A 27,412-nucleotide genomic window follows, 5' to 3' on the forward strand; every position below is an offset into this window, starting at 1 on the left:
GACCCCTGGTTCATGTGTAAATAACACTTCCTTATTCACTTTCTCCACTTCATTCATGATTTCATAAGCTTGCTATGAAGTGAGACTGTACTTGCAATTTTGCCGTAGCCCAGTTGATTTTTTCCACCCTGTAATAAGTGTTCCATTAGAATTTGTGACTTACCATTTTCTCCCTACTGGCTGAAGTTACATTAAGACAATGTGGTGGTGTTACAGAAGTCAACGACGACCACAGGAAAGAGCACCAGCTCTGGGGTGCATAAGTAAAGCAGGATCAATTGATCATGATCGGCATGATTCTTCATTCTGGTTTTTCCCCTTGTGTCCCTGCAAAGCCCCCTCCAATTCTACTGATTATGTCTACTGCAAAGTGGAGGCGTGCTTGTCTGAAGCACAGAGCTCCCCTTACTGGACTCCCCTGATGTACGGACACAGAATTATAGATAAGGTTTGACCCTTATGGAAGATTCGAGGTGGCCTTGTACAGGAATGGGTCAGAATTTTATTTTGCTCAGACTCTGACTGTCTAGATGGATGGACAAGGTCCTTGGTTCCGATGCTAAAGAGATGCAGGACAGACTTGAGCCAGTCAGGAAGTGGGGCTGCTGGCTGTGGCCACAATCCAAGGCCCAGCTCCCCATCGGAAGTGGCTAAAATCCCACCATCAGATATCCACCACTCAAAGAGCTGGTTGCTGGCCCCACCCACCAGAAGTCACATGTCCTTCCGGAAGGGCAGTCTGCGCTTGTCCTTAATGGCGTTCCTCTTCCGCTTCTTGCTTAGGAAGCTCTCCAGTTTCCCGCTCCCCTTCAGCGCTTTGTACTTCTCAGCCAGCTCCAATTTCCACTTCTCAGCTGTGCAATGCCAAAGAACAAGGAGGTTTATACTCCAAACCAGCACAACCCTCTCAGGACCTGCTTCTGCTCTGCCCTATCCGCCTGCAGCCCATTCCCTAACCCTGGCCAATGGCTCCACCCTCTCGTCTTCCACCTCCCTTGTGACAACATGCTTCTTCCAGGCAGCCCATGGTCCGCCTGCCACTCCATCTATACACAACAGTGCTGGACACATGCAAAATCCAGCAGCAAGGTGCTACCCCCACTTGGCCACCACTCTCCTCCCACCCGCTTGGGCTTACACTGTTCTTAGTAATACTACAATTATGCCCAGATGCCCCAGCTGACACCAGGGCCCCACTGTGCCAGGCACTGTACATACACAAACAAAGACAGGCCCTGCCCCAAAGAGCTCGCCATCTGAATAGATGACTACTAGCCCCATGGGACAGGTGGGGAATTGAGGCACAGCGACATGAAGAAGCACATGCAGTCAGTGACAGAGCAGGGAGCTGAGCCAGGCCTCCTGAATCCCAGTCAAGGGCCTCATCTATGAGCTCTGCCTTCCTCTCTCAGGCCTCTGGTTCAGGAACTGTGAATAACATTTTTAAAAGCACCTTATGCCCCACTGACTTGGAATGAGGTTCAGGCTCTTAAGTGTCTCGGTCACTTTGGAAGGGTTCACCCATTGGTCTTCCCCTGTCTAACATGCTTAGCACAAGGGGAGTGCTAGGGAAGGCCAAAAGACAGTTATCTTTTTCTGTAACTGGGGTTCTTTGAGATGTGTTGCTCATGTCCATTCAACTTAGCTGTGGGCATGCTTTCCACATGCACCGGTGCTGGAAGTTTTTCTCTCAGCAGTATCCATAGGAGACCGGCTCTGGCGCCCCCTGGAGCAGCGCACATATGCCACGGCTTATAGGGCGCTGCTGGCCCCCCTCCACCCTCAGTTCCTTCTTGCCAGAAACTCCAACAGTGGGGAAGGAGGGCAGGTTGTGGAATGGACATGAGCAACACATCTCTAAGAACACCAGTTATGGAAGAGGTAACTGTCTTTTCTTCTTCGAGTGATTGCTCACGTCCATTCAACTTAGGTGACTCCAAGCAGCACCCATGGAGGCAGGGGAGGGGTTCACGGACATGTACATTGCAACACAGCTCTGCCGAACCCACCGCCGTCCCTGGCTGAGTGATGGCGTAGTGGGCCGTGAACATGTGCACCAAGGATGTAGCGGCTCGACAGATGTCCTTGATCGGGAAGCGTGCCAGGAAGGTCGCTGAGGATGCCTGTGCTCTCGTTGAGTGAGCTCTGACAATCAGTGGCAGCGGGGCTCCTGCTAGCTCGTAACAAGCCCTTATGCAAGAGGTAATCCAGTTAGAAAACCTCTGCATGGACATGGGGAGGCCCTTCACCCTATCAGCTGTAGAGATGAAAAGTCGAGTCGACTTACGGAAAGGCTTTGTCCGATCTCAGTAGAAAGCCAGGACACTTATGTTGAAAGCGTGGAGGCGCCTCTCTTCACTCGTCTCATGGGGCTTAGGGCAGAATACCGGAAGGAAGATGTCCTGGCTCATATTGGAAAAGTAGGCACCACCTTGGGAAGGAAAGCCGGGTGGGGCCAGAGCTGGACCTTGCCCTTATAAAAGACTGTGTACTGCGGTTCTGAGGTCAGGACTTGCAGCCTCGAGACTCCCCTCGCTGACAGCACTGCCACCAGGAGAGTGACCTTCCACGATAGGTGAGACAGGGAGCATGAGTTCAAGAACTCAAAGGGCGGGCCGGTGAGCCTGGACAGAACCAAGTTGAGATCCCACTGAGGGGCCGGGGACCAAACTTGAGGAAAAAGTCTCTCGAGACCTCTGACTGTCATGTCATGGGAGAACACCGTCTGCCCCTGGACAGGCAGATAAAAGGCAGAGATGGCTGCCAGATGCACCCTGACAGAGAAGTGTGCCAGGCCCTGATTCCTCAAGTGAAACAGGTAGTCTAAGATCGACTGCATCGAAGAATGCGAGGGGGAAATGCCCCGTTCAGCTGCCCAGTGGGAGAACCTTGTCCACTTTGCCAGGTAACTGTCTAGTCGAGGGCTTTCTACTCTCGAGGACGACCTCCTGTACCCCTTCTGAACAGGCCCTTTCCTCAGGGTTCAGCCATGCAGCATCCACACCATGAAGTGGAGGGACTTGTGGTTGGGGTGCAAGAGGCGACCTTGGTCCTGTGACAGCAGGTCTTCTCAGTCCGGCAGAAGCCACGGTGGGACCACTTCCAAGCTCAACAGTGTGCCGAACCAATGTTGGTGCGGCCACGCTAGTGCAATCATAACAACTTGGGTCCTGTCTCTCTTGACTTTCGCCAAGACCCTGCTGACGAGCGGGATCAGGGAGAACACACACATCAGGCTTCTCGCCCAGGACAGGAGGAAGGCATCGGAGAGGAAGCCCTTGCCCAGACCCCATCTGGAGCAGAAACGGTGGCACTTCCTGTTCTGCCTGGTGGTGAACAGATCCACTTTGGGAGATTCCCCACCTCTGGAAGATCGCGCAGGCTACCTCTGGGTGGAGTGCCCACTTGTGTTGAGAGGAGAAGTCCCTGCTTAGGTGATCCACTAACGTGTTCTTGACCCCTGGGAGGTGACACACCATTTGATGGAGTCTGTGGTCGATGAAGAAGTCCCAAAGACGGAGTGCCTGTTAGCACAGGGCCGAGGACTGAGCTCCCCCGTCTGTTGATATAGACCATCAAGGCTGTGTTGTCCGTGAGGACTCTGACCACTCTGCCCGACAGGTGAGGAAGGAAGACCACGCATGCCCTGCAGACCGCCCTGAGCTCTTTGACGTTTGTGTGTAACATCATCTCTTCTGGGGACCACGAGGTGCACCCCCCAACTGAGATCTGAGGCATCCGAGACAAACTCGACCAAGTGGGGAGTGCTATCGAAGGGGATTCCTTCCAGGACATTCCCAGGGTCAGACCACCATTGGAGTGAGGTGAGTATCGTTGCGGGAATGGTGACGACCTTTTCCAGATGGTGCCTGGACTGGGAATAGACATTCGCCAGCCATTGCTGCAGGGGTTGCATCCAGAGCCTGGCATTGCACAAGACACATGTGCACGCTGCCATGTGACCTAGGAGGCGCAGACAAACCCTGGCTATAGTCAGGGGAAACGTGGCGACTTCTGCGATGAGGTCGGCTATTGCCCTGAACTTCTCCAGTGGCAGGAACGCTGTGGCAGAGGTTGAGTCGAGCACCACTCCGATGAACTCCATTCTCTGTACTGGAACTAACGTGGATTTTCTGTTGTTCACCAATAGGCTGAGGCGACTGCACGTGGCCAGCAGCACCGTAACGTCTCCTTGGACCTGGAGATGCCCTTGATGAGCCAGTCGTTGAGGTACGGATAGATCTGGATACCCCGACATCTGAGATAAGCTGCCACCACCGACGTGCACTTGGTAAATACCCACGGTGCTGTTGCTAGGCCAAACAGACCTACCGTGAAGCGGAGGAAGCGTCTGTCTCTCTCAAAGATGGCGATGTGAAAGTACACATCTTTCAGATCGAGGGCGGCGTAACAATCTCCCGGATCCAGGGAGGGGACGATGGAGGCCAGGGAGACCATGCGGAAATTCATTTTCGCCAAGTAGTGGTTCAAGCCCCGCAGGTCTCATATGGGCCGCAGACCGCCCTTGGCGATTAAAAAATAACGGGAATAGAACCCCCTGTTCTTGTACTCCACAGGAACTACCTCCACCGCACCCAGCTGTAGTAGACCCTCTAGCTCCTGCACGAGAAGACTCTCATGAGAGGGGTCCCTGAAGAGGGACGGGGAGAGTGGCGGGAAGGGGGTAGAAAGTAACTGAAGGGTGTAACCCTGCGCCACTGAATTGAGGACCCATTGTTCTGATGTTATAGATGCCCACACAGGGAGGAAAGAAGAAAGGCGGTTGGCAAACGGAAGGAAGGATCCAGAGAACAGTCTGGTAGGTCGCTCTCAGGTGTACCCTCAAAATGGGTGCCTGCCCATCTGCTTACTGCAGGTCGAGCCCGCCTGGGATGTAGACTGGGGTTGGTGGCCAGGGCGCCTCTTGAGCCCCCCCACAAAAGATCCAGGGGCTACCTCACGAGGGTGGCTCCCCTGGCTCTGAGGCTGCTGCGGCTTAAATCGCTTGTGGGAGGGCCAGGAACGTACAGGCCCAGTGTTCTTAGGGTCGTGCGGGAATCTTTCAGGCCCTGGAGTTTAATGTCCGTCTGTTCTGCGAACAGGGCGTGCCCGTGGAAAGGGAGATCTTGCATTGACTGCTGAGCCTCCAAGGAAAGACCAGAGAGGAGCAGCCAAGAAGCCCTGCGCAACAAGATGGCCAATGCCATGGTATGGGCGCCGGTGTCCGCAGCATCCAATGCTGCCTGGAGAGCTGCTCTGGCTGCTACCAAGCCTTCATCCAAGATCGTCCAGAACGCCTTCCTAGAAGCCTCAGGAAGGGCACTCTCGAACTTGGTCATGGCCTGCCACATATTAAAATCATAGCGGCCTAGGAGGGCCTGATGGTTGGCCACCCACAAATGTAGACTGGAGGACGAATAAACTTTACGCCCAAACAATTCTAGTCTCCTTGAGTCTTTATTCTTGGGGATAGCCCCCGGTTGATCCAGTCTCTCCCTGTGGTTGACACCCTCTACCACTAGAGAATTGGGAGCAGGGTGGAAATAAAGGTACTCGTGAACCTTGGATAGCAGAAAGTACTTGCACTCCGCCCTCTTGGGGATCAGAGGCAAGGAGGAGGGGGTTTGCTAATTTCCGCGACCTCCTCATGTAGGGGCAAAGCTACCCTGGGTGGGGCTGCAGGGCAGAGAACATCAAAGAGTGAGTCTGTGGGCTCCTCTAATGCCTCTGCCTGGAGGCCCAGGTTGGTGGCAACCCTCTAACAGCTCCTGATGCGCCTTAGCATCATCCTGGGGAACTGGTGGAGGGGGCCCCCACTATAGCCTCATCTGGTGACAAGGAAGAGGAAGCCAGTACCAAGGGGTCCAATCAGAGGTGGTCCGACGGCTTGCTCACTCACTTCCTCCTGTGCCTGTGGTGTGTCTGCAGCCGAGGCCTCTTGAACTGAAGGGAGGCAGGAGGGAGGTAGCTGGTCTCTCTGAAGCTCCGGATACCGAGGGCTGAGTGAACCCCCAAGAGTACCACTGTGCCAGCCATGGGAGTCTGAGGCCATGGGGCTGGCTGGGTGCCATAGATGTAGTCTGCACCATAGGTATCGGAGCTTGTCCCGCAGCTAGGGAACCTCACTCTGAAACCAAACTAGAGCCCAAGCAGTCACTCCCCTCTGACCAAGACTGTGCTGAGTGGTGATTCTGTCCTCATCGGTAACGGCTGCTCCTCCAGGAGTTGGATCTGGCTGACCTCAGCAACTGCCTGGATTGGTGCCTCGGTGATCGGCAATCTACACCTCACGCTTGATGAGTGGGACTGGGATGTGGAGTGGGACTGGGAACTAGAGCGGGCGTGGCGTCAAAGATGCAGCCGCATGCGGTGATACTCCCCTGAGGGATCGGTGATGGTCCGGAGAACGGTACCGTCAGTCTCTTGACCTGTCCCTGGAGCAGTACCGGTGCCACAGAGATTACACGAGCCGTGCCTCGAGCCTCTCTGCCCTTGGCCGAGGTCCGGATGGGACTGCAAAGCTTCTACCTATTGCAGCCAGAAGCATGTCGGCTGCGAGAGGGTGACCGTTGGCGGGACATTCCCTGCGATGGGGAGCACAGCTGGAAAGGTGGAAACTGTGGTGGTCCCAACACGGGTTTACCCTGGGACCCTGCAGGGGCCGGAATGGGTGGCACTGGGAGAAACATCATCTCTTGCACTGCTTGCAGGGCCTCCGGCATGGACAGCACCTGGAGCTGACGAGGACCTTTCGCAGTCTGGGGTAGCCGGAGGGGAGCAGGCTGGGCTACACTGCTCAACCAGAGCTGGGGTCCAGGATCCCCAAGGGGGTGAAGAGGTGCCCAAGACAGGGCCTTGGTCCACCCCAGACTTGTCCTTTCCCTTGTGGGGAGCTGGAGACCTTTGTCGCCCCGTCTTCCTAGGCTTCTTGGCTGGAGCCATGGAAGAGGACCGGTGCCGACTCGCAGACAGTACTGGCAGGGCGCTAAGCACTGAGGTCTCGGTGCTTGAGGCCAAATCGGAGCGCTGCTCCGGCATTAGGATAAGGGCAGACTCCACAAGGAACGTTTTCAAGTGAATGTCAAGTTCCTTCTTCGTCCTAGGCTCGAAGGACTTACAGATTCTGCATGTATCACTAATGTGACCTTTGCCCAAGCACCGTAAACAACTGTTATGTGGATTGCGAATGGGGCATGGGCCTTTTACAGCAATCACAGGGCTTAAAGCGTGGGGACCAGGGCATGCCCCGTTCGGGACCTACTAAGTCTCTAACAAATAGGGAAACTAAAACTAGAGAGAAATTATATACAATAATATACAAAAGGTAATTGGGTTTGAACAAACGAGAAGCAACAGCGCTAGCTGAAGCAGCAGCAGTTCCATACACCGTCACTGGCAGCAAGAAGGAATGGAGGGTGGAGGGGGCCAACGGCGCCAGTCCTCTTCGGATACTGCTGAGGGAAAAACTTCCAGCACCGGTGCATGTGGTGAACACACACACCGAAGTTGACTGGACATGAGCAATCACTCGAAGGAGAACGCTTGTTCTAGCTGCTGACAGATTTGCCCCACCTACGCTATTGCCCCCACCAGTGTTGGGGGATCTGGTGTGATGGCTATTTATTGAATGAGGTATTTCAATCTGCTCATTATAGGTGCAGGGACCACACACTAATAGCAAACTGTCAGCAACAGGTCCATTTCCTGGTATAAACAGAGCAGCATCATCCTAAACTTACATTTCTTTAGATAGAAGGGCTTCCTTCCTAGCTGGGCCTGCTCCCTCAGTGCTCTCTTCAAGGCCAGCTCCTTCTCTCTCTGCCTCTGCCGTTCCTTCTGAGCCTCCTCCTGCTGTGTCTGGGAAGCAAAAACAGGAACATGTCATGGACCGTCTAGGCCAGGGGTCTGAAACACAAGGCCCATGGGGCTATTTCCTGCGGCCCGCCAAGCTCAGTGCCACGCTGCCTCCCGCCCCACCTACCTCTGGGCCAGGGGTGGCCGAGATTGCCCCCTCTGGCACTGTGAGCCCTGCGCTGCTTCCAGCACCACACCCCGGGGGCGGGGGTGTGCAGAGGGCTCCGTGCATTTCTTCCAGGCACTGCCCCCCACAGCTCCCATTGGCCGGGAACGGGGAACCGCAGCCAATGGGAGCTTTGGGGGAGGTACCTGGAGGAGCGGCAAAAAGAGCACACGCAGCCCTGTGCCCCCCCTCCCCCAGGAGCAGCAGGGATGTGGTTCTGGCTGCTTCCCAGAGCAGAGCAGAGCAGGGCCAGGGCCAGGGCAGGCAGGGAGCCTGCCCTGGCCCCAATGCGTGCTGCTGCCACCCGGGAGCCGCTCTAGGTAAGTGGCGCCGGGCCGGAGCCTGCACCCCTCCTGCACCCAAACTCCCTGCCCTAAGCCCCCTGCCGCATCCCACACCCCTCCCTGGGGGCAGAGTTGGGGTGGGGACTTTGGGGAAGGGGTTGGAATGGGGGCAGGGAAGGGATGGGAAGAGGCAGGGCAGGGGTGGGGCCTCATGGAAGGGGTGGATTGGGGGCAGTAAGGTGGGGGGCGTGTCAGTGATGCAGCCCTCAGGCCAATGCACTAGTCCTCACGTGGCCTTTGTGATCATTTGAGTTTGAGATCCCTGGTCTAGACCATGCTCAGGGCAGACCTCCTGTCTCATTAGCCACACTGGAGTCTTACATGTTGGCCAGTCTCAGCTGTCTCCCTCCCATGGGAGCAGTGAGCTGAAGCTGGTACCCAAGACACTAACTCACCATGCGCTTTAGGAGCTGCTGCAGTTTCTCCCGCTGCTCCACATTCTGGCTTTTCTTCAACTGCTTCTGAACTATCTACAGGAGAGAGCAATACTCAGTGAGTCCCACTGCATGTCATTTTTTCCCTCTGAGGCCAGCATGATGGGGCCCTGCAGAAGATGCCTCACTGAAGCAGGCTTTTCTGACCCAACATGAGCAAAGGACAGTGTCACCTCTTTTTCCCTCTTCTTGAGACCGTTCAGGAAACTGTATGTCTTCTCAAATATTTCTGGATTGTACTCCCCAGACAGGTCATCAAAGCGGGGGTCTCTCTGCACCTGCATAGAATGGAGGGGGAAGAGGGGGGATTAGAGCCAAGAGCAGAACTAATGCCTGAATGCTGCTTGGTTGTTCTCCCTAACTCAGCCTAGTCCTATCTCCTGTATCTAGGGCTCTTGTCGCACACTATTTAACATTTTCATCAATAATCTGGAAGAAAACAAAAATCAATGATAAAGTTTGCAGATACAAAAATTAGGGAAGTGGTAAATAATGAAGACGGCAGATCACTGTTACAAAGCAATCTGGATCACTTTATAAGCTGGGAACAAGCAAACAACGTATATTTTAATATGGCCAAATGTAAAGTCATACATCTAGCAACAAAGAATGCAGGCCATACCTACAGGATGGGGGCCTCTAAAGTAGTGACTCTGAAAATGAGTTGGGGGTCATGGACAGATAATCAGCTGTGGCAAACGCAATCCTAGGATGAATCAGGTGAGGCATTTCCCATATAGAGATAGAGAAGTATTAATGCCATAGTACAAGGCATTGGTCAGACCTCATTTGGAATTCTGGTCACCCACATTCAAGAAAGATGAATTCAAACTGCGGCAGGTGAGGAGAAGAGCTACTAGGATGATCGGGAATGAAGGGCCTGTCTTGCGAAAGGAGACAAGGGATAGGATTACCCTCTATAAATACATCAGGGAAGTGAAGAGCTATTTAAGCTAAAAAACGTATTGGCACACGCACAAATGGGGATAAACTAGTCATGAACAAGTTCAGGCTAGAAATTAGATTTCGAACCATCAGTAGAGTGAGGTTCCGGAACAGCATCCCAATAAGAACTGATAGGGCAAACTACTTAGTTAGATTTAAGAGAGCGAGACAAATTTAGGAGTGTGATTGTATAAGGGGGTTGCTTGTGATTGTTGGGGGGTGGGGGAGAGGCTTGGCAGCCCTGGGGGTCCGTTCTGATTCTCCTAAAATCCCATGCTTCAGGGCTTCAGCTGGTCACCTGCAGCGGGCAGAAAGAGATTTTTCTCTACTCTCACTTTTTTTCAGTCTTTTTGTCTCCTTCCACTGCAGCATCAGAGAAGACCACAGCTGGAGATGGGACACAGGATGCAATGAGCTAGTGCTCTGAGGTGGCTCCAAGCATTCTCTCTCTCAGTTGCTTGGCTGGTTGGTTCTTGCTCATATCCTCAGGGTCTAACTGATCGCTATACCTGTGGTCAGGAAGGAATTTCCCCCCAGCACAGATTGACAGTGACCTTCGGGGTTTTCACCTGTCTCTGCAGTGTAGGGTGTGGGTCACTTGCTAGGACTATCCGGGTGTATCTTACTTACCATTTTCCTACCATTACGGGGGCTTCAGGCACTGGGGTACCTCAGACCCTCCTGTTCTCTGCCTGCGGCACCTAATAGTCTAGTCTCCTGTGGGCTGTAACACTTTGGTCCAATTTCAGTTGTTGGGTTTAGCATGGGTGTGTTTCACAGTGTAGGAGGCCTGTGATAGACAGGAGATCAGATGAGATGATTTGGTGATCCCTTCTGGCCTTAAACTCTGAGCTCCCAGTGCAACATTGTGGTCAAAGGGGCTAACACAATCCTGGGATGTATAAACAGGAGAATCTGAGTAGGAGCAGACAGTTTATTTTACCTCTGTGTTTGGCACTGGTGCAACCACTGCTGGAATCCCGTGTCCAGTTCTGGTGCCCACAGTTCAAGAAGAATGTTGATAAACTGGAGAGGGGTCAGAGAACAGCCACGAGAATGTTTAAAGGATAAAGCTTCTCTTTGTTAAATGAAATAGATTGAGCTCCTGGAGCCTATCACTATAAGGCATGTTTTCTAATCATTCTTGTGGCTCTTCTCTGACCCCTCTTCAATTTGTCAACATCCTTACTGAACTGGGGGCACCAGAACTGAACACAGTATTCCAAAAGCGGTCACACCAGTGCCAAACACAGAGATAAAATTACCTCTGGTTCCACTCAAAATTCCCATTTGTGCAACCCAGGATCCCTTTAGTCCTTTTGGTCACTGCATCACACAGGGAGCTCACGTTCAGCTGATTACCCACCAAGATCCCCACATCTTTTTCAGAGTCACAGCTTCCCAGGATAGAGGATGGGGATCCTCTAAGTATGCCCTATGTTCTGTGTTCCTAGATGTATAAGTTAGCCACATTAAAATGCATAGTTTGCTTGTGCCCAGTTTACCAAGCAATCCAGATCACTCTGAATCAGTGACCCGTCCTCTTCATTATTTACAACTGCCCCAATTTCTGTGTCGTCTGCAAACTTTATCAGTGGTGACTTTATGTTTTCTTCCAGGTCATTAATAAAGATTTTAAATAGCCTAGGGCCAAGAATCAATCCCTGTGGGACCCCACTAGAAACACAGCCACTCGATTCCCTGCTCTCAATTATATTTTGAGACCTGTCAGTCAGTCAGAGTCTCCATCACTGGCAATTTTAAAATCACGATTGGATGTTTTTCCAAATGACCAGCTCTAGTTCAAACAGGAATTCATCCAGGGCAATCCTATGGCCTAGTGCATGAGGTCAGATTAGATGATCAGTGGTCCCTTCTGGCCTTGGAATCTATAAATCTAGGACTAGCTGGAGCAGCACCATTTCCACCATATATCCACTGGCAGCACCAAACTCTTCTGTATTCACACAGGGTCGCTCCTCACAGCCTGCTCCTTGACTGCCTCAAAAATCTGAGGGTCCATACCTTTCCCCCAGACTGCCATCTGGGTCTCATTCCCTTCAACAGTCCATTTATACGGTCTCTGCCACACGCATCTTGTGTTCCTCATCAGCCTCCAAAGGAACCGACTGCTAACCTGGGAACCTGGGAACCTGCACTTACCATCTTTTTAACAGAGACCACTTGTCGTAGAAAGGGGACCGGTTTCTTGGCAGAAATCTCCAATGGCCTGAGAGAAAAACATATGTTAGAGAAAGGAGGAGACAGGACTGGCCAGGTCAGACTCTGACTGCTGACAGTTTGCTACCACTCAGCACACAGAAAGACCACTGCTTCTCCAGCCACCCAGAACAATCACCAAAAAGTGGGGAGGTCTGCTCTGTGCAGTCCATTCACCACCCGTACCTCTCACAGACACATGCCTTGAGACCACCATCCTGTGAGCCAGGGCAGGAGAACTCCCCACACTACGTTTTCCAGAGCTTTGTCCAGGCTAGTTTTAAAATATTTCTTAAGTAATGGAGTTTTTATAGCTTCCCGAGGAACAATGCGGAATAATTTATTATTCAATCACCTGACAGTCTCCTTTGCTTAATTTCATCCCATTATACCTGTACACACATTAAATAATCCCTCTCCCTTCCTGGTGTTCTCGGCCCAATACTATTCAATATTTATCAATGAAGATAATTACAAAAATCACTGCTGGTAAAGTTCGCAGATAACAGACAAATCGGTGGAGTAGTAAATAGAGACAGATAGGTCAGTTCTACAAAGCCATCTGGAAGGCTTGGACAGCTGGGCTCACTAGATCATGCCTTTTTAATACAGCCAAATGCAAGGTCAGACATTTAGGAACCATGGGAGTATGTCATACTTCCAGGATGAAGGTCTGTATCCTGGAAAGAGACTCTGAAAAGGATTTAGGAGCCATGGTGGAAACTGAACACGAACTCCCTGTGCGATGCCGTGGCTAAAAGTGCTATCACAATCCTTGGATGGAAAACAGGGGAATACAGAGTAGAAGCAGGGAGTGGTAGTATTACCATTGATGAGACTGTTATTGGATACTGTGTCCAGTTCTGGAGTCCACACCTTAAAAAGGATGTTAAATCAGAGAGGGTTCAGAAAAAAGCCACAAGGATGCATCAAAGTCTGGAAAACCTGCCCTATAGTTAGAAACTAAAGGAGCTCAATCTATTTAGCTAAGAGGTGACTTGATCACAATCTGCAAGAACCTATATGGAAAGAAGAGTTGATAGTATAGGGTTTTTTAACCTAGCAGACAAAGGCAGAACAAGATCCAGTAGCTCAAGACTGTAGCTAGATAAATCCAGACTAGAAATAAGGTGCATTTTTAACAGGGAGGGTAAGCTACCACTGGAACAACTTACTAAGAGATGTGATAGAATCTCCATCACTTGAAGTCTTTAAAACAAGACCAAATGTCTTTCTAAAACAACATGCTCTAGCTCAATCATAAGTTATGGCCCTGATACAAGAATCATTGGGTGAGGTTCTCTGGCCTGTGCTATACACGTCAGACTAGATTATAATAATGGTCCCTTTTTGTCTGAGCATTTATAAAAATATTTGTAGACTTGTGGTCCCCCGCTCCCTTAGCCTTAATTGACCAGATATTAATTTAAGCACACACAGCTGCTATAACCAGTGTTCATAAATACATTCCTCCAGACTCTCACCATTTCTATTGCTTTCCTCTAAATTCCCATCTTTCTGGTAATGAAGTGCCTAGAACTGTATTAGATATTCTAAATGCCACCAGAACTGTAGAGAGGACCACTGCCTCCCACCCAGTATAACTGGATTCAAAAAAGAATTAGATATATTCATGGAGGACAGCTTCATCAATAGCTATTAGCCAAGATGGTCAGAGATGCAACCACATGCTCTAGGTATCTATAAATCTCTGACTGCCAGAAACTGCCAGGGGCGGATCACCCAATAAATTGCCTTATTCTGTTCATTCCCTCTGAAACACCTGGCACCTATGCCAGATCACAGGATACTGGGCTGCAAGGACCCACTATGGCCATTCTTTTATTTTCCCTGCTACTCACCTTTGCGTATGCAGTCCAAAACCACAGTGGCTGATTTTGCTGCCATACCATGTTAAACGGTCATGTCTCATTAGCCATGCACTATCACCCCAACACATTTTCCTCATTACTGCTTACCAGGGATTTTGGATTATCTTTTCCAAAATCAATCACATTTTGATGTTTTCTGATACAGTAACTCCTCACTTAAAGTGTTCCCGGTTAACATTGTTACGTTTCTGATCAATTAGGGAACATGCTCGTTTAAAGTTGTGCAATGCTCCACTATTACGTTGTGTGGCTGCCTGCTTTCTCCACAGCTGGCAGCCTCCCTACGCCTCCCCCCCACTCCCCACAGCACCTCCTGCCCGCCCAGACCCCGCAGATCAGCGCCTTCCCCCGCCCCCTCCATCCCACTGCCTCCTGCCGGCTGCAATCAGCTGGCTTGCAGTCTTTAGGAGTCAGGAGAGGAGCTAGGACTCAGCAGGCAGGTTCCCCCTCCTTCCCGTCTCCTGAACACCACAAACCAGCTGATTGCCCTGGGCAAAAGGGAGGGGGAAGGAGCCTGCGAAGTACAGGGGGATGAGGTGGGGGGGAGAAGAGGTGGGTCAAGGATGGGGGCTTGGGGGAAGGGGTGGAGTGGGCGGGCTGAGGGTTGAGCCCTCCGCCCCTGGTGCTTGCAGAGTAGGGGAAGCTGCCACTGCTGCTGCCCAACGTGCTTCTAGCCTACAGCACCTTCAGCCTCCTTGCCTGCCTCATCTCCAGTGCCAGTGGGCTGTGCCTGTGTAGGGTAAGGCAGGGGCACCTCCCAACAAATGATTGAAGCTGGCTTGCAAATCCTGAGTGATGACGATCCTGAGAGGGAATGCAGCTCCAAAGTGATTAGGGGAGTTGATCATCTAATATCATAGAATATCAGGGTTGGAAGGGACCTCAGGAGGTCATCTAGTCCAACCCCCTGCTCAAAGCAGGACCAATTCCCAATTTTTTCCCCAGACCCTAAATGGCCCCCTCAAGGATTGAACTCACAACCCTGGGTTTAGCAGGCCAATGCTTGACTTGCTATAAAAAAATTTACCAAGAAAAAAAAAGGAAAGCAAAACAACAATCTCTAGATGTGTTTTTTCGAGTTCAGAAAGCTCAGCAAGAGGAGCAGCCGGACAATCCACCCTCTGACTCCACCACCTCAACCAAGCTTCATACTCAGCAATGATGATTGTAGCATTAAATTGCTTGTTTAAAATGGTTTAAAATGTATATAATGCTTTTTGTCTGGCAAAAAAAAATTCCCTGGAACCTAACCCCCCTATTTACATTAATTCTTATGAGGAAACTGGATTCGCTTAACATGGTTTCACTTAAAGTCACATTTTTCAGGAACATAACTACAATGTTAAGTGAGGAGTTACTGTAGTTTTTCAAGTCACGTTTGCTCCTTCTGTATCACTTCTGTCCTCACTGGTATTTGAGGTTCTCCCCAATTCAGTAACATCAGCAAGCGACATGAGTGCTGTTTAGTCTCTCTGAAGATGTTTGTAAATTAGACTGGACATTTCCCAATCCCTGCAGCATCTCTCACTGGACACCTCCCCTCAATTCATACATTGACATGTACCATTATCCTTTGACAGAAATTGGAAAGAGTGTAAACAATCGTTGCATGCCACAGTAAGGTCAGATTTTGAGACACTGCATCAAATGCTTTCCTGAAATCCAAACATGACAACATTCAGCAGTGAAACTAACAAGTCAGGTCAATTTTGCTTTGCTGCAGCTCAGACAGTACTTTCTCTCAAAAAGCAGAGGCAGGATTTGGAGTATTCACAAGAAGAGAGGATGCAAATAATGGGGGATGCAAGAAGAAAAGAGTAGGAGTCCCTGCAGCCCTGGACAGACAGGAGGCTTACAGGCATGTGGGGGGGGGAGGGAGAGGACAGAGTAAATGATCTCCCTGCTGGAAGAGAGAAGGACATCCCCCATCTGGCATCTATCAAATTCAGACATTCCCTAGCCATAGGCAATACAAGAGAGGAAGCCCGCACGCACAGTCCCATGACAGTACCCTACTAGGAGCACCAGCTAACTATCCCCACATCCAGCAGCTGGGCTCCTCACCATGGTGTTGCCCCAGCAGCTCCCTGGAGATCCCACCCTTTCTCTCTACTACACATTTTTCAAGCCCTGCTCAGTGCATTTCTTTGTATTTCCGTGACAGGTAATTTGGCAGGGGCTGCTGCCCTTTGAACAAGCGCGCAACACTTCATTGTACAGTGCTCCACTGAAATCAACAGACCTCTGATGGATTTCCCTGGCAACACCTTAGGGAACCTTAGGAAGGTTCCTTTCAAAACAAACATACCAAGGGACTTTAGCAGCCTGGGGGCTTTTGTATGAAGCATTCCTCAAAAGGCTTTCGAGAGTTAGCAATAACTAGCGATAAATACCCCATAATAGCAGAGGCACAGATGTTTTATGAGGGGTACTGGATTGTCTTTAAAGCTCCAAGATCCTCAGGTAGAAGGCAAAACAGAAATACAAAATATTCTCACCATCCCTGTAAGTGGGAAGAGACCTTTTCATCTGAGGTTTAGAACTAGATGAAAGAATGCTGATAAAACAGAGCGGGGAGGCAGTCTGTTTGAATCATCTTGGAAATGACACTTACGCGGACTGAAAATTGGCTTCAGGACCACGAATAAAGGGTAATGACACATGGCAATGTATAAAGCTGGGGCGAGATGTCTGGTGAGGGACTGTAGCAATCTGTGTAGGTCTTGTCTTATTTCATATCTCCATTAATCATCATATTGATGACACCCCAGAATATATTCAACTGGGCGGAACTGTGAATACAAGTGCTGACAAATATGGACAGAAATTAACAAGAGGAAATTCAACTTGGAAAAAATGCAGCTGTGAGAGGCTGCAGAGAGGAAAAAGCAATTTTCGGCTACATCTGGCCACAGAGCAGGAGGGATAGCCCCTCTTTAGATAGCTCTAACTGTAGTTGGAATAATGTGCTCAGCTGTGGGCACCTCATTACCAGAAAGATATTGGCAAGCTGGAAGGAGTTCAGAAAACCATAAGGAGAATGGTTCAGTGACCAGAGGGACTAAGTTAAGATTTAAAGAGAACTATGGACAGCTCAGAAGAGACAACAAAAGGTGTGTGTGGGAAGTGTTAAAAGCATCTCTCAATCTGAGGGGTTGCAAAGCACCTGCAGTAATTATAGCAAAGATGAAGGCAGGAGGAGCGTCTCAGCAGGAAGTGTTGGTTATGAACTAAGAGCTATCCTAAACGCTTTTGCTTAGTGGCACTTTGGAAATTCAAAGTCATGGATGGCAAGCGGCAAAGGGATGGACCATTCCCAAAGGAAACATTATGACAAAGGATCTCTGTTGTGTGCCATGCTAGAGGGTCTGATCTACCCGCCTGGCACAGAAGACGCTCTGAGGGGCGCTCATCATGCTTGCACTAGATGAGGCAGCACATACATACACTTCTGTCTGCAGAGAAAGGGCTCTGGAACATCTTTACCCCTGTTTGCTGGGCCGTTGCTTTGTCCTAGGTTTTGTATGGTTCACTGGCTTCTTCCCACTAGTCATCTGCCGATATGCTTTGGTTCCAACACTGCTCCGCAGCTGCAGAAGTTCCTCGAAAGACAGTAAGGATAGTTCTGGGAAAGAGAAAACAAAAAGGGACTCTCAATCTCTCAATTGCCAGACACACACTTCTGCGTTTACACCCAATGTGCTGGAATCCCCCCGTAAAAGGGATACGGGGGCAGCTGAGGTGCCTCCACTCACAAAACACTTCCCCCCCGAGCACAGGGACAGCCAGCAAGTCAGACTGTATTCCTTGGTTTCTCCCTCACAGCTGCCCCATGAAGCATTACCATTCCCTCCCAGTGCAGAGACTGTGAAGACCCCCTCCTTAGCTTCTCCCTGCCAGATCATCAGAGGGCCCAGGAGGCCACTCCAAGGTTTTCACCTGGTCATCAAAGCACACAAGAGGCATTCAGACTCTCTTCCAGTGGGCTCCGTATTAACTGCATTGCCAGCCTCTGACGTGTCAACCACCCCATCCTGACCCTGGCTGCAGTGAGACTCCCCAAATCCTAGTTCCCTCCTTGCAGGGTTACACGCAGCTCATTTCTCACACTGCTCTGGAGTCTTTTTACACAGGAAATTATTCACCTTTGCATCCAAAGATTGCTCAGAAGGGTTAGGGAAAAGCTGTCAAGTTCATTTCATCTCAGAGTCATAGAGTTTAAGGCCAGAAAAGACCAATACATCACCTAGTCTGACCTCCTATCTATCACAGCCCACCAGACACCACCCAGTCACCCCCATATCAAGACCACGCTCCCTATTGCTCATTTTCTAGGATGACTTCTGCTATAGGTTTAAGTGTCCCAGGTGACGTAGCCTCACAATATTCCAGAGGCTAACACACCGCACTGAGACGTGTTCTCCTGATACTTAGCCCTAATGTCCCCTTTCTTCTAGGGATATAACACGAACTCTGGTTTATTTAAAAAAAAAAAAAAAAAAAAAGAGTCATGATTTCAGGTCCTACCCCTACCAGATACCCATTCAGTGTGTTTTTACGAACACATTTTCTATCTTATAACATGTTTCTCTCTCTTCCCCCAGCTGCTGTATAAGAGACCCACACAAACAAGGGAAACTTCAAAAATGACTAGACTGCACGTAAATGCACACAGTATGAAAACAAAACCAAGAAAAAACACAAATCTCTCTCTAGTATCCTTCAGTGGCAGTGATTTTACATGTTACTTGCAACCACAGCATGTAAAACTTTCAGACAGATATGTTGAATTTCAATAGATGGTATGACTGTTAGCCCATTACCTCTAGTTACACCCCCAAAACAGTTCCTCTTCCTCCTGTTTACACCTTTAAAATAGTCAAGACATTTACCCTCCCCTTAGTAGTACTAGACATATACAGCCCCTTGAATTCTTCATGATATTAAGTGTCTGGAACGAACAATATTCCTGATGTGATCTGGCCAGTGCAATCACCTCCCTGCGCATGACACGAAGCCTCTGAACATGCAGCCCAAACAATATATTCCATGCCCAGATTGTCACATTCGATCAGACCATTGGTCCATCACGTCAGTTATCCTGCCCTTGGCAACCACCTTCTGCTTCAGAAACAAAAAAAACCTAACAAAGCTGGTCAACTGCATGCAAATTCCTGCCTGACCCCATTAACAGAGGACGCCCTGACACAGAAGATTCAATTACTTTAAGTGTCTTTATTGAAGTTTATCTTATCACTACAAAAGGTTTTTTTTCCCTTCTTCTTCTTCTCTCCTGCTGGTAATAGCTCATCTTAATTGATCACTCTCGTTATAGTGTATATGGTAACACCCATTGTTTCATGTTCTCTGTATGTATAAATATCTTCTTACTATATGTTCCATTCTATGCATCCGATGAAGTGGGCTGTCGCCCACAAAAGCTTATGCACAAATAAATTTGTTAGTCTTTAAGGTGCCACAAGTACTCTTGTTCTTTTTATTGAAGTAGAATTTCTTTACCTAGTCAAAGTTCAGGGCAACTGCACATGTATTTCTCTGTCATAATCCTGCAAGGGCATCCACTCCAGGCTCTCAGCCCCTCAGCAGTCACTTCCCTTCAGCAGAGACCCACCTCCCTTCCCCACCTAACCAGAGGTTTTCCAGGTTGCACAGGAGTTCCCCAGGAAGTCAGACCTCCTGCTTTGCTTTCTCCTCAGAGGCTATAAACAGTGTAATTTCCCAGTTATAACATACCACGCAGTAGAGCCGTGCAGTGGGAGTGGGAAATGCACCAGGACATAATGGGTCTTCTCAGACAGAAAACAATTGTTGCAGATCCTGTCCAACCTACTTGTCCAAACCTGCCAGACTCCCAGCCCTTTGCAGTCCTTAAAGAACTCCATGCTAGCAGTTCCCTGCATGCTCCCCCCAGCATTCCACGTGGCTTCATGGGCCGCACCATACCACTGCCACTCCATGCCAGGAGGCTGCAAGCAAAAACACAGATTCTCATGCACTGACCTGAGAGAACCATGGCAGGTGAATCAGTAGCCACAATGAACTACGTTTGTGCACTGAAACAGATAGAAATGTTTGCTACCTTTCCAATTTCACAGTCCCATTCTGTTAATTTATGTTTAAAGTTTATACTGCATTGCCTGGTTTTTTGCACAGGTTTTCCTGCCCTGATTATGCCACTCAATACATTTCTGTTTTTTTAAATAAAATTATCTTTATTAGTTCACAACACACATCACTGGATGCACAATGGTATTTAAAGCACACCATACTTATAAATCAGCAGTCATTTATAAAATGTATGACAAGCACCTCTTAATTCATAGCTTCAGTACACACAGCGTCACAGTTACACATGGACACCAAGTACTACACAATTCCTAGCAGCACCCAAAGCTTCAGGCCCACAGAACAGTCCAGTCCAGAACACTAATATGGCTGACGGTTAAAATGATCTTTCAAAGCCTCCCTCAACCACACACTTCCACACTGAGCTCTCACAACAGCACTTGTATCCGGCTGTTCAAACTTAGACAGCTGCTCCACCTCAGCCCTTCACCCTGCTGGCAGCTTCTCCGCCTCTGCACCACAGATATTATGCAGGACACAACAGGCAGCTATAACCTTCGCATTTTTTTCTCTCGCTGAAGTCCAATCTAGTGAATAAACAAATGCCAGTGTCCTTTCAATCTACCGAAAGCACATTTATCAGTCATTCTGCATCTGCTCAGCCAGTAGCTGAATCTTTCTTTGGTGCTGCTGAGGTGGCCAGTGTACGGCTTCTGAGCCGGGGAGTAAGTGGTAGGCTGGGAACCACAAAATCACTACTGGTATTTCCATATTGTCAATAGTAGCCTGATGGTTGGGAAAGAATCCCGCTGCTTGTAACTTTCTGAACAATCCCGTGTTCTTAAAAGATGTCAGGGGCATGTACCTTCCCCGACCAGCCCACATGGATATTGGTGAAGCATCTCTAGTGATCCACCAACATTTGCATAACCACAGGAAAGCAGGCCTTTCTGTTGATGTACTCTATGGAAAGGAGGGCTGGGGCCAAAATAGGAATGAGCATGCCGTCTTTCATCCTACTGCAATTTGGGAACCCCCTTTCTACAAAGCCATCCACTACATCCTGTCCATTGTCCAGAGTCACTGTCCTGCATAGCAGGAAATGATTCATGGCCCTACATACTTGCAAGACTCTGGCCCGCACTGTGGGTTTCAAACTCCAAAATGATTTCCTCCTGACCAGTAAGCAACCTGGCATTGGAAGCTTCCAGAATGTGATCACCACTTGCTTCTCAGCTGTCAGTTTAGCTTTCATTCTGATGTTACTGCACTGGATGGTTGGGGCAACCACGGCAACCAGATGCAGGAATGTGGCCTTTTGCATCCAAAGGTTTTGTAGCCACTGCTTGTCATCCCAATCCTGCATTACGATGCAATCTCACCAGTTAGTGCTTGTTCCTTGTGCCCAAAAGCAGCGCTCCACCATCTGCAGCTGTTCTGTGACAATCACCACCTTGAATTGTTTTTCGCTATGTCCCTTAGCAATTTGTCCTCAAAGGAATGGCCTCATTATCCAAGAGCAATACCCAAGTTAGACGCCAACTACAACACACAGATCCAGTTGCTGGGAAAGGTGAAGGTTCTGGGACTCCTAGCAGGGTATAACTGGGTTTTTAAAAAAGAATTAGACACATTCCTGGAGGGTAGGTCCATTAGTGGCTATTAGCCAAGATGGTCAGGGATACAATCCCATGCTCCAGGTATCCCTAAATCTCTGACTTCTAAAAGCTGGGACTGGATGACACTATATGGATCACTCGATATATTTTCCCTGTTCTGTTCACTCCCACCGACCACTGTCAGAAGACAGGATACTGGGCTAGATGGTCACTGGTCTCACCCAGTATGGCCATTCTCCTTAGGAGTGACCATAACTCTATATAAGTTCATAAACTCCCATTGTGTTCTGTGCACTCAAGCACCACAAAGCCTTTTTAAGCCGTTACTTCTCATATCTAACCATCATTACAGTTCTATTACACCAGTTCTTCTATCATCTCACTGCCTTACAAATTCTAGGACACCTGACAATCTGCCTCTCCCCCACCCACTCCCAGCCAAGAAGGTGTTTTCAGTATTTGTTGTATTTCAGTAGATCTGGTTTTGGGAGGTTAGGTGGAAGAAGTGTATTTTACATTTCAGCTGGAAGGTGAGAGATGAAGTGGTCATTCTGATTTTGGCTACTTGCTGTTCACTGACACCCCTAAATATCTTGACATCACTGCTTTCCAGGTTTCTACCTTGCACTGAACATCTGTGTGTTCACATCCCTTTTCTTTTGGCCACCTTTTAATCTCTCTAGAGCCCTCTCTATTATTTATCTTCACTATGTTCATACCACCTCCTAGTTCAATATCATCTGAATTTCATTTATGTGCTCTCCATTCCCTCCTTCAGATTCATTAATAAACATGTTTAATAAAACCTAACACCTGTCCCTGCAGAACTCATTAAACACCTCCCTAACTCAGTATGTTACTATGTACAATTAAGCTTGGTTTGTGGTGAATCAGCTAGCTTTTAATCCATGCAATAGCGTCGGGCCTTATCCAATGTCATTTTCGGGGGTTTGATTTCATGAGGATGCAAATCCTATAATTGTGCATTCAGGCAGACACTCAGATACATGGCAGTAACTCAGATGCAAATTTAAGCAGCTGCTTTAGAAAATTTGGTTCTGAATACAAATATCAGATATCACATCTGTATCATTCCTACTGCCCACTAATTTAGTAAATAAAAAAAAGTCTGTCAGGTATTATTTTTTCTTTATAAATCCTCCATGCTGCTTCTTGCTCACAGCTCTATGATACCCTGAATCAGGGGTGTCAAGCATTCTGTGAGAAAGGCTAATTCCATTTTTACTTGTTGGCAGGGGTATACATTCAAGACTAAATACTACCCTCAATTCACAGTGAGAATTCTGCTGATGTCAATGGGAACTTCATAGAATCTTAGGGCTAGAAGGGACCACAATGGTCATCTAGTGACTCCCTGCCAAGATGCAGAACTTGGTGCAGACATGAAGAGTAGAATTTGCCTTTTGTCAAAAGTAAACTTAGCTATCTATATTTGTTGTCTGTTTGGTTCTTGTTGCATTCAGCATCACGCAGAAGAAAATATGTTCATCTTTAGTACCAACACTCCCACCCTCCCCACCTTCCTTTCTAATTCCTCTTTATGTCCCTTCTGCCTTCTACATCTTCTTCCCTGCAGCACAATTCTTCACAATTCCACAACCCCACTGGCTTTGCTCCCCTCCTATTCTCTTCACTGCATCTACTAAAATGATCAGTAACAGAACAGTTAATGCTGACATTTCCTAGGTTCATAGATTCCAAGGCCAGAAGGGACCATCAGGATCATACAGTCTGATCTCCTGTATAACGCAAGCCATAGAACTCCCCCAAAATAATTCCTAGAGCAGACCTTATAGAGGCCTATTGTCAAGCTTTAGTGTTAACACGCCAATTAAATAAATGGGCAACAGAGATGTTCACAAATCACAAAGCTACTGTTTCAGGCTCAGGAAGACAAAATTGCATCTGCTTATCCCTGGATTCACATTTGGAAGGTTATTATCAAAACTGAGCAGGCTCCAAGCTTTCTTTTGTTTTTTTAATTAAAACTTATTCTTCACAATCTAAATATACCATGCAGCCCCAAGTACATCATGGGGGCTCTCTGTTTGACACCACTGACCCACGTTTTACAGGTTATTTTCCTTTACTATTTGTTCCATTATTTCACTCAAGACTTAAATTAGATATATGGGTGGCATTTGCCAGGAGCCTTTTTGAAGGCTGAGATCATATTTGCATACACCACCCCAATCCTTTGGAACCATCCTAGTTTTCACAGTTCATTAGCTAATCCACACTGGAAGACTTCACAGACATCAACTATGGTTCTCAGGCACATGGTGGCAGAACGTCAGCTACTGTCCCATGTCCCTGACAAACTGACCGCACATGGCAATTAAATAAATGCAGAAATCTTTGGGTGTTTCATTCTACAGATTTATCTGAGCTCTATCTAAAGAGCTCAGATAAAATCATAAGCCATCCCCCCATCCCAAATTCAACTCATGAGGTTGGTGTAGGTGGGGAGGAAAGACAAATAGTGAATTAGGAGCTCACACATTGCACACGACTATCAAACTGCTTATTATTTAAGCTCCAATCCATCCTCAGGTCAATGTGGCAAGATTCTCTACAAAAGACTCTCCAAGGTTTTGTCCAGTTTTAAGTGACTCAGATAATAAGGTTTCCAATGTTTCCCTTAGGCTACATCCTTAAAGATTCTACACCATTAGGACATAGGTCCTGGTATCCAGCCTAATGGTTTATCCATTCTACAGATTTTTACCAAGTTTATAACCAGGTTGTAACAGTTTACTCCACAGTTTGACCATGCTGGGGAGCTGGGTTGTAACGTGCCTGTCAGGCTATAACTGGGTTGTAACAAGAAGTGTCTACTGTAGACAGGCTGGTCTGACCAGCTCTGTGCAATTGGATTAGCCAGTCATCCTATTTCCCAGGTCTCTGTTCCCAAGGACATCTCAATATACCATACAGCAACTGAAAACACATCCACATCCTCTACCCAGGCACCAGTTGGTGAGGCAGCATGAAACGCATGTACCTGGCAAGGTGCAAAGCGGCAACAGGCTAACATGAAATTATGCCAACAAAAATATAGCTGTATGAGTGCCCTGAACCATTGTAGCTGTACTTGTGAGATAGGAGCACGTCAAAGAGAAAAGCAGGAGTCAGCATGGAAAGAAGATCTCAGAACCGCTGATGGGTCACACTGAAACACAGTTTATTAAACACTTCCCATTATCAGTGTTTACCTCTCTTCGTATCACTCTCTGGGGCAGTTTTGCATTTTGAGCTGTCTTTTCCTCCAGCACGTGGCTCTTCATCACTGCTGCCAGAGGTTCTGCTACCTGTCTTGTCATCATCATCATCCCCTGAGAAGTCCTCTAGATCACTGTAATCGCTATCACTGTCCTCAGAGTCCTCACTGACAGCTCCTTGGTCAGTGGCACTCTCTCCTTGCAGAAGCCGAGGCTTTTTAGTGTCATGATTGCACTCTCCAGAAATGCCCGCTATGCTACTTGAACTCTCCAGTAGTTGCTTCTGAGCAGTGACAAGCTTAGCATCAAGGATGGTGTCTTGAGTGCTTTCTTCCACAGTCTCTATGGCTGGTGCTTTCCTTTTGCCTTGCATCCCCCGAGACACTCCTTTTCCAAAGGAGGAAACATTCTTTCTGGGGCTGTTCCCAGGCCTGTCCTGGCGTGGCCACATCATGAGGCTTTCACTGCTTCCACACAGCCTCCAACTGCAATAAACAATCAGTTTTACAAAAAAACATAAGAGCAGCCCTACTGGGTAAGACCAAAGATCCATCTAGCCCAGCATCCTGTCTTCCAACAGCAGCCAATGCCATGTGCCCCAGAAGGAATGAACAGAACAGGGAATCCTCAAGTGATCAATCCCCCGTTGCCCAATCCCAGCGTCTCGCAAACAGAGGCTAGGGACACCATCCCTACCCATCCTGGCTAATAGCCATTGATGGAGACCTATCCTCCATGAACTTATCAGTTCTTTTTTGAACCCTGTTAAGTCTTGGCCTTCACAACATCCTCTGGCAAAGAGTTCCACAGGTTGACTGTGCATTGTGTGAAGAAATACTTCCTTTTGTTTTAAATCTGCTGCTAATTAATTTCATTTGGTGACCCCTAGTTTGTGTTATGAGGAGTAAATAACACTTCCCCATTTACTTTCTCCACACCAGTCATGATTTTATAGACTTCAATCATATCCCCCCTTAGTCGTCTCTTTTCTAAGATGAAAAGTCACAGTTTTATTAATCTCTCCTCATACGGAAACCGTTCTATACCCTTAATCATTTTTGTTGCCCTTTTCTGAACCTTTTCCAATTCCAATAGAGCTTTTTTGAGATGGGGCAACCACTTCTGCACGCAGTATTTAAGATGTGGGTGTACCATGGATTTATATAGAGGCAATACGATATTTTCTGTCTTATCTATTCCTTTCTTAATGATGCACAACATGCTGTTTGCTTTTTTGACTGCTGCTGCACACTGAATGGATGTTTTCAGAGACCTATCCACAGTGACTCCAAGATCTCTTTCTTGAGAGGTAACTGCTAACTTAGATAATATATATTTGAGATTATGTTTTCCAATGCACATTACTTTGCATTTATCAACATTGAATTTCATCTGCCATTTTGTTGCCCTGTCACCCAGTTTTGCGAGATCCTGTTGTAGCTCTTCGCAGTCTGCCTGGGGCTTAATTATCTTGAGTAGTTTTGTATGATCTGCAAATTTTGCCACCTCACTGTTTACCCCTTTTTCCAGATCATTTATGAACATGTTGAATAGGACTGGTCCCAGTACAGACCCCTGGGGGACACCACTATTTACCTCTCTCCATTCTGAAAACTGACCGTTTATTCCTACCCTTTGTTTCCTATCTTTTAAGCAGTTACTGATCCATGAGAGGACCTTCCCTCTTATCCTATGACAGCTGACTTTGCTTCAGAGCCTTTGGTGAGGGACTTCGTCAAAGGCTTTCTGAAAAATCTAAGGACACTATATCCCCTGGATTCCCCCTTGTCCACGTGCCTGTTGACCCCCTCAAAGAATTCTAGGAGGCTGGTGAGGCGTGATTTCCTTTTGCAAAAACCATGCTGGCTTTTCCCCCCAACTAATTACGCTCGTCACAGTGCTGTTGTTGTTGCCCTGCTGTTCCCAGGGCATTACAGAAGCAAGGTGAGATCGCATCTTTTACCGGACCAGCTTACATGACAAATAACACCGCCCCCCACGCCCCCTTGCCTCTCTGCCAGACAGTGCCGCTGATCGGCCGCCCCGCACGCGGCCCTTGGGGGATGCCCCCGCAGCGGCTCCGGCGGCCGCCGAGGACGAGCGGAAGGCGCACTGCGGACCGCCCGCAGCTCGGTGGCGGCGACGCGGCCGCCCATCAAGGGCCGCGGCCGGCCAGCCGACCAGCAGCCGCCCTCCCGCCGGCTCGGGACAGGCCCCGAGCACGCTGCAGGGGCCGGCCCGTGGCGTGCGGGAGGAGCCCGACCGGCCGGGGCTCTGCTGCGGCACCGAACGGCTCCCGCTCCCGGAGCGCGCTCAGGGCCCGGCACGAGCGCCCCGACCACCGGGCGGGGGTGGGGAGGGCGCTCGCTCTCGGGGACAGTAACCCCGGCCCAAACTCACCCCAGGAGGCTCCCGAACGCCCGGCGCCTCCGCACGCTAGCTAGGCTCCACGCGGCCGGACCAGGCCCCGCCTCGCCTCCAGGCAACCGGCCCCGGCGTGGCGTCACAGAGGGCGGCGAGCGAGACGGCTTCGCGCATGCGCGGGCAGGGAGCCTGGCGTCGGGCAGGTGCGCGTGCGCGTGCGGGGCGCGACGCGTGGGCGGGAGAGG

The 27,412-nt window shown here is 49.0% G+C and overlaps 1 protein-coding gene across 1 annotated transcript; it reads right to left on the reverse strand.

Annotated features, from left to right (window-relative positions):
- Positions 1 to 479: 479 nt before the first annotated feature.
- Positions 480 to 27,335, reverse strand: RRP36 (ribosomal RNA processing 36). Its single transcript, XM_073339877.1, has 8 exons — positions 27,204 to 27,335; positions 24,798 to 25,288; positions 17,342 to 17,480; positions 11,907 to 11,973; positions 8,972 to 9,076; positions 8,760 to 8,834; positions 7,740 to 7,857; positions 480 to 854 (listed from the first exon to the last, which is right to left on the reverse strand). The coding sequence occupies exons 2-8, from the start codon at positions 25,255 to 25,257 to the stop codon at positions 715 to 717; spliced, it is 1,104 nt and encodes a 367-aa protein (XP_073195978.1). The 5' UTR covers positions 25,258 to 25,288; positions 27,204 to 27,335; the 3' UTR covers positions 480 to 714.
- Between the last annotated feature and the right edge of the window lie 77 nt (positions 27,336 to 27,412).

Source organism: Lepidochelys kempii, chromosome 3 (assembly GCF_965140265.1).
Source record: "Lepidochelys kempii isolate rLepKem1 chromosome 3, rLepKem1.hap2, whole genome shotgun sequence".
Classification (NCBI taxonomy): Eukaryota; Metazoa; Chordata; order Testudines; family Cheloniidae; genus Lepidochelys; species Lepidochelys kempii.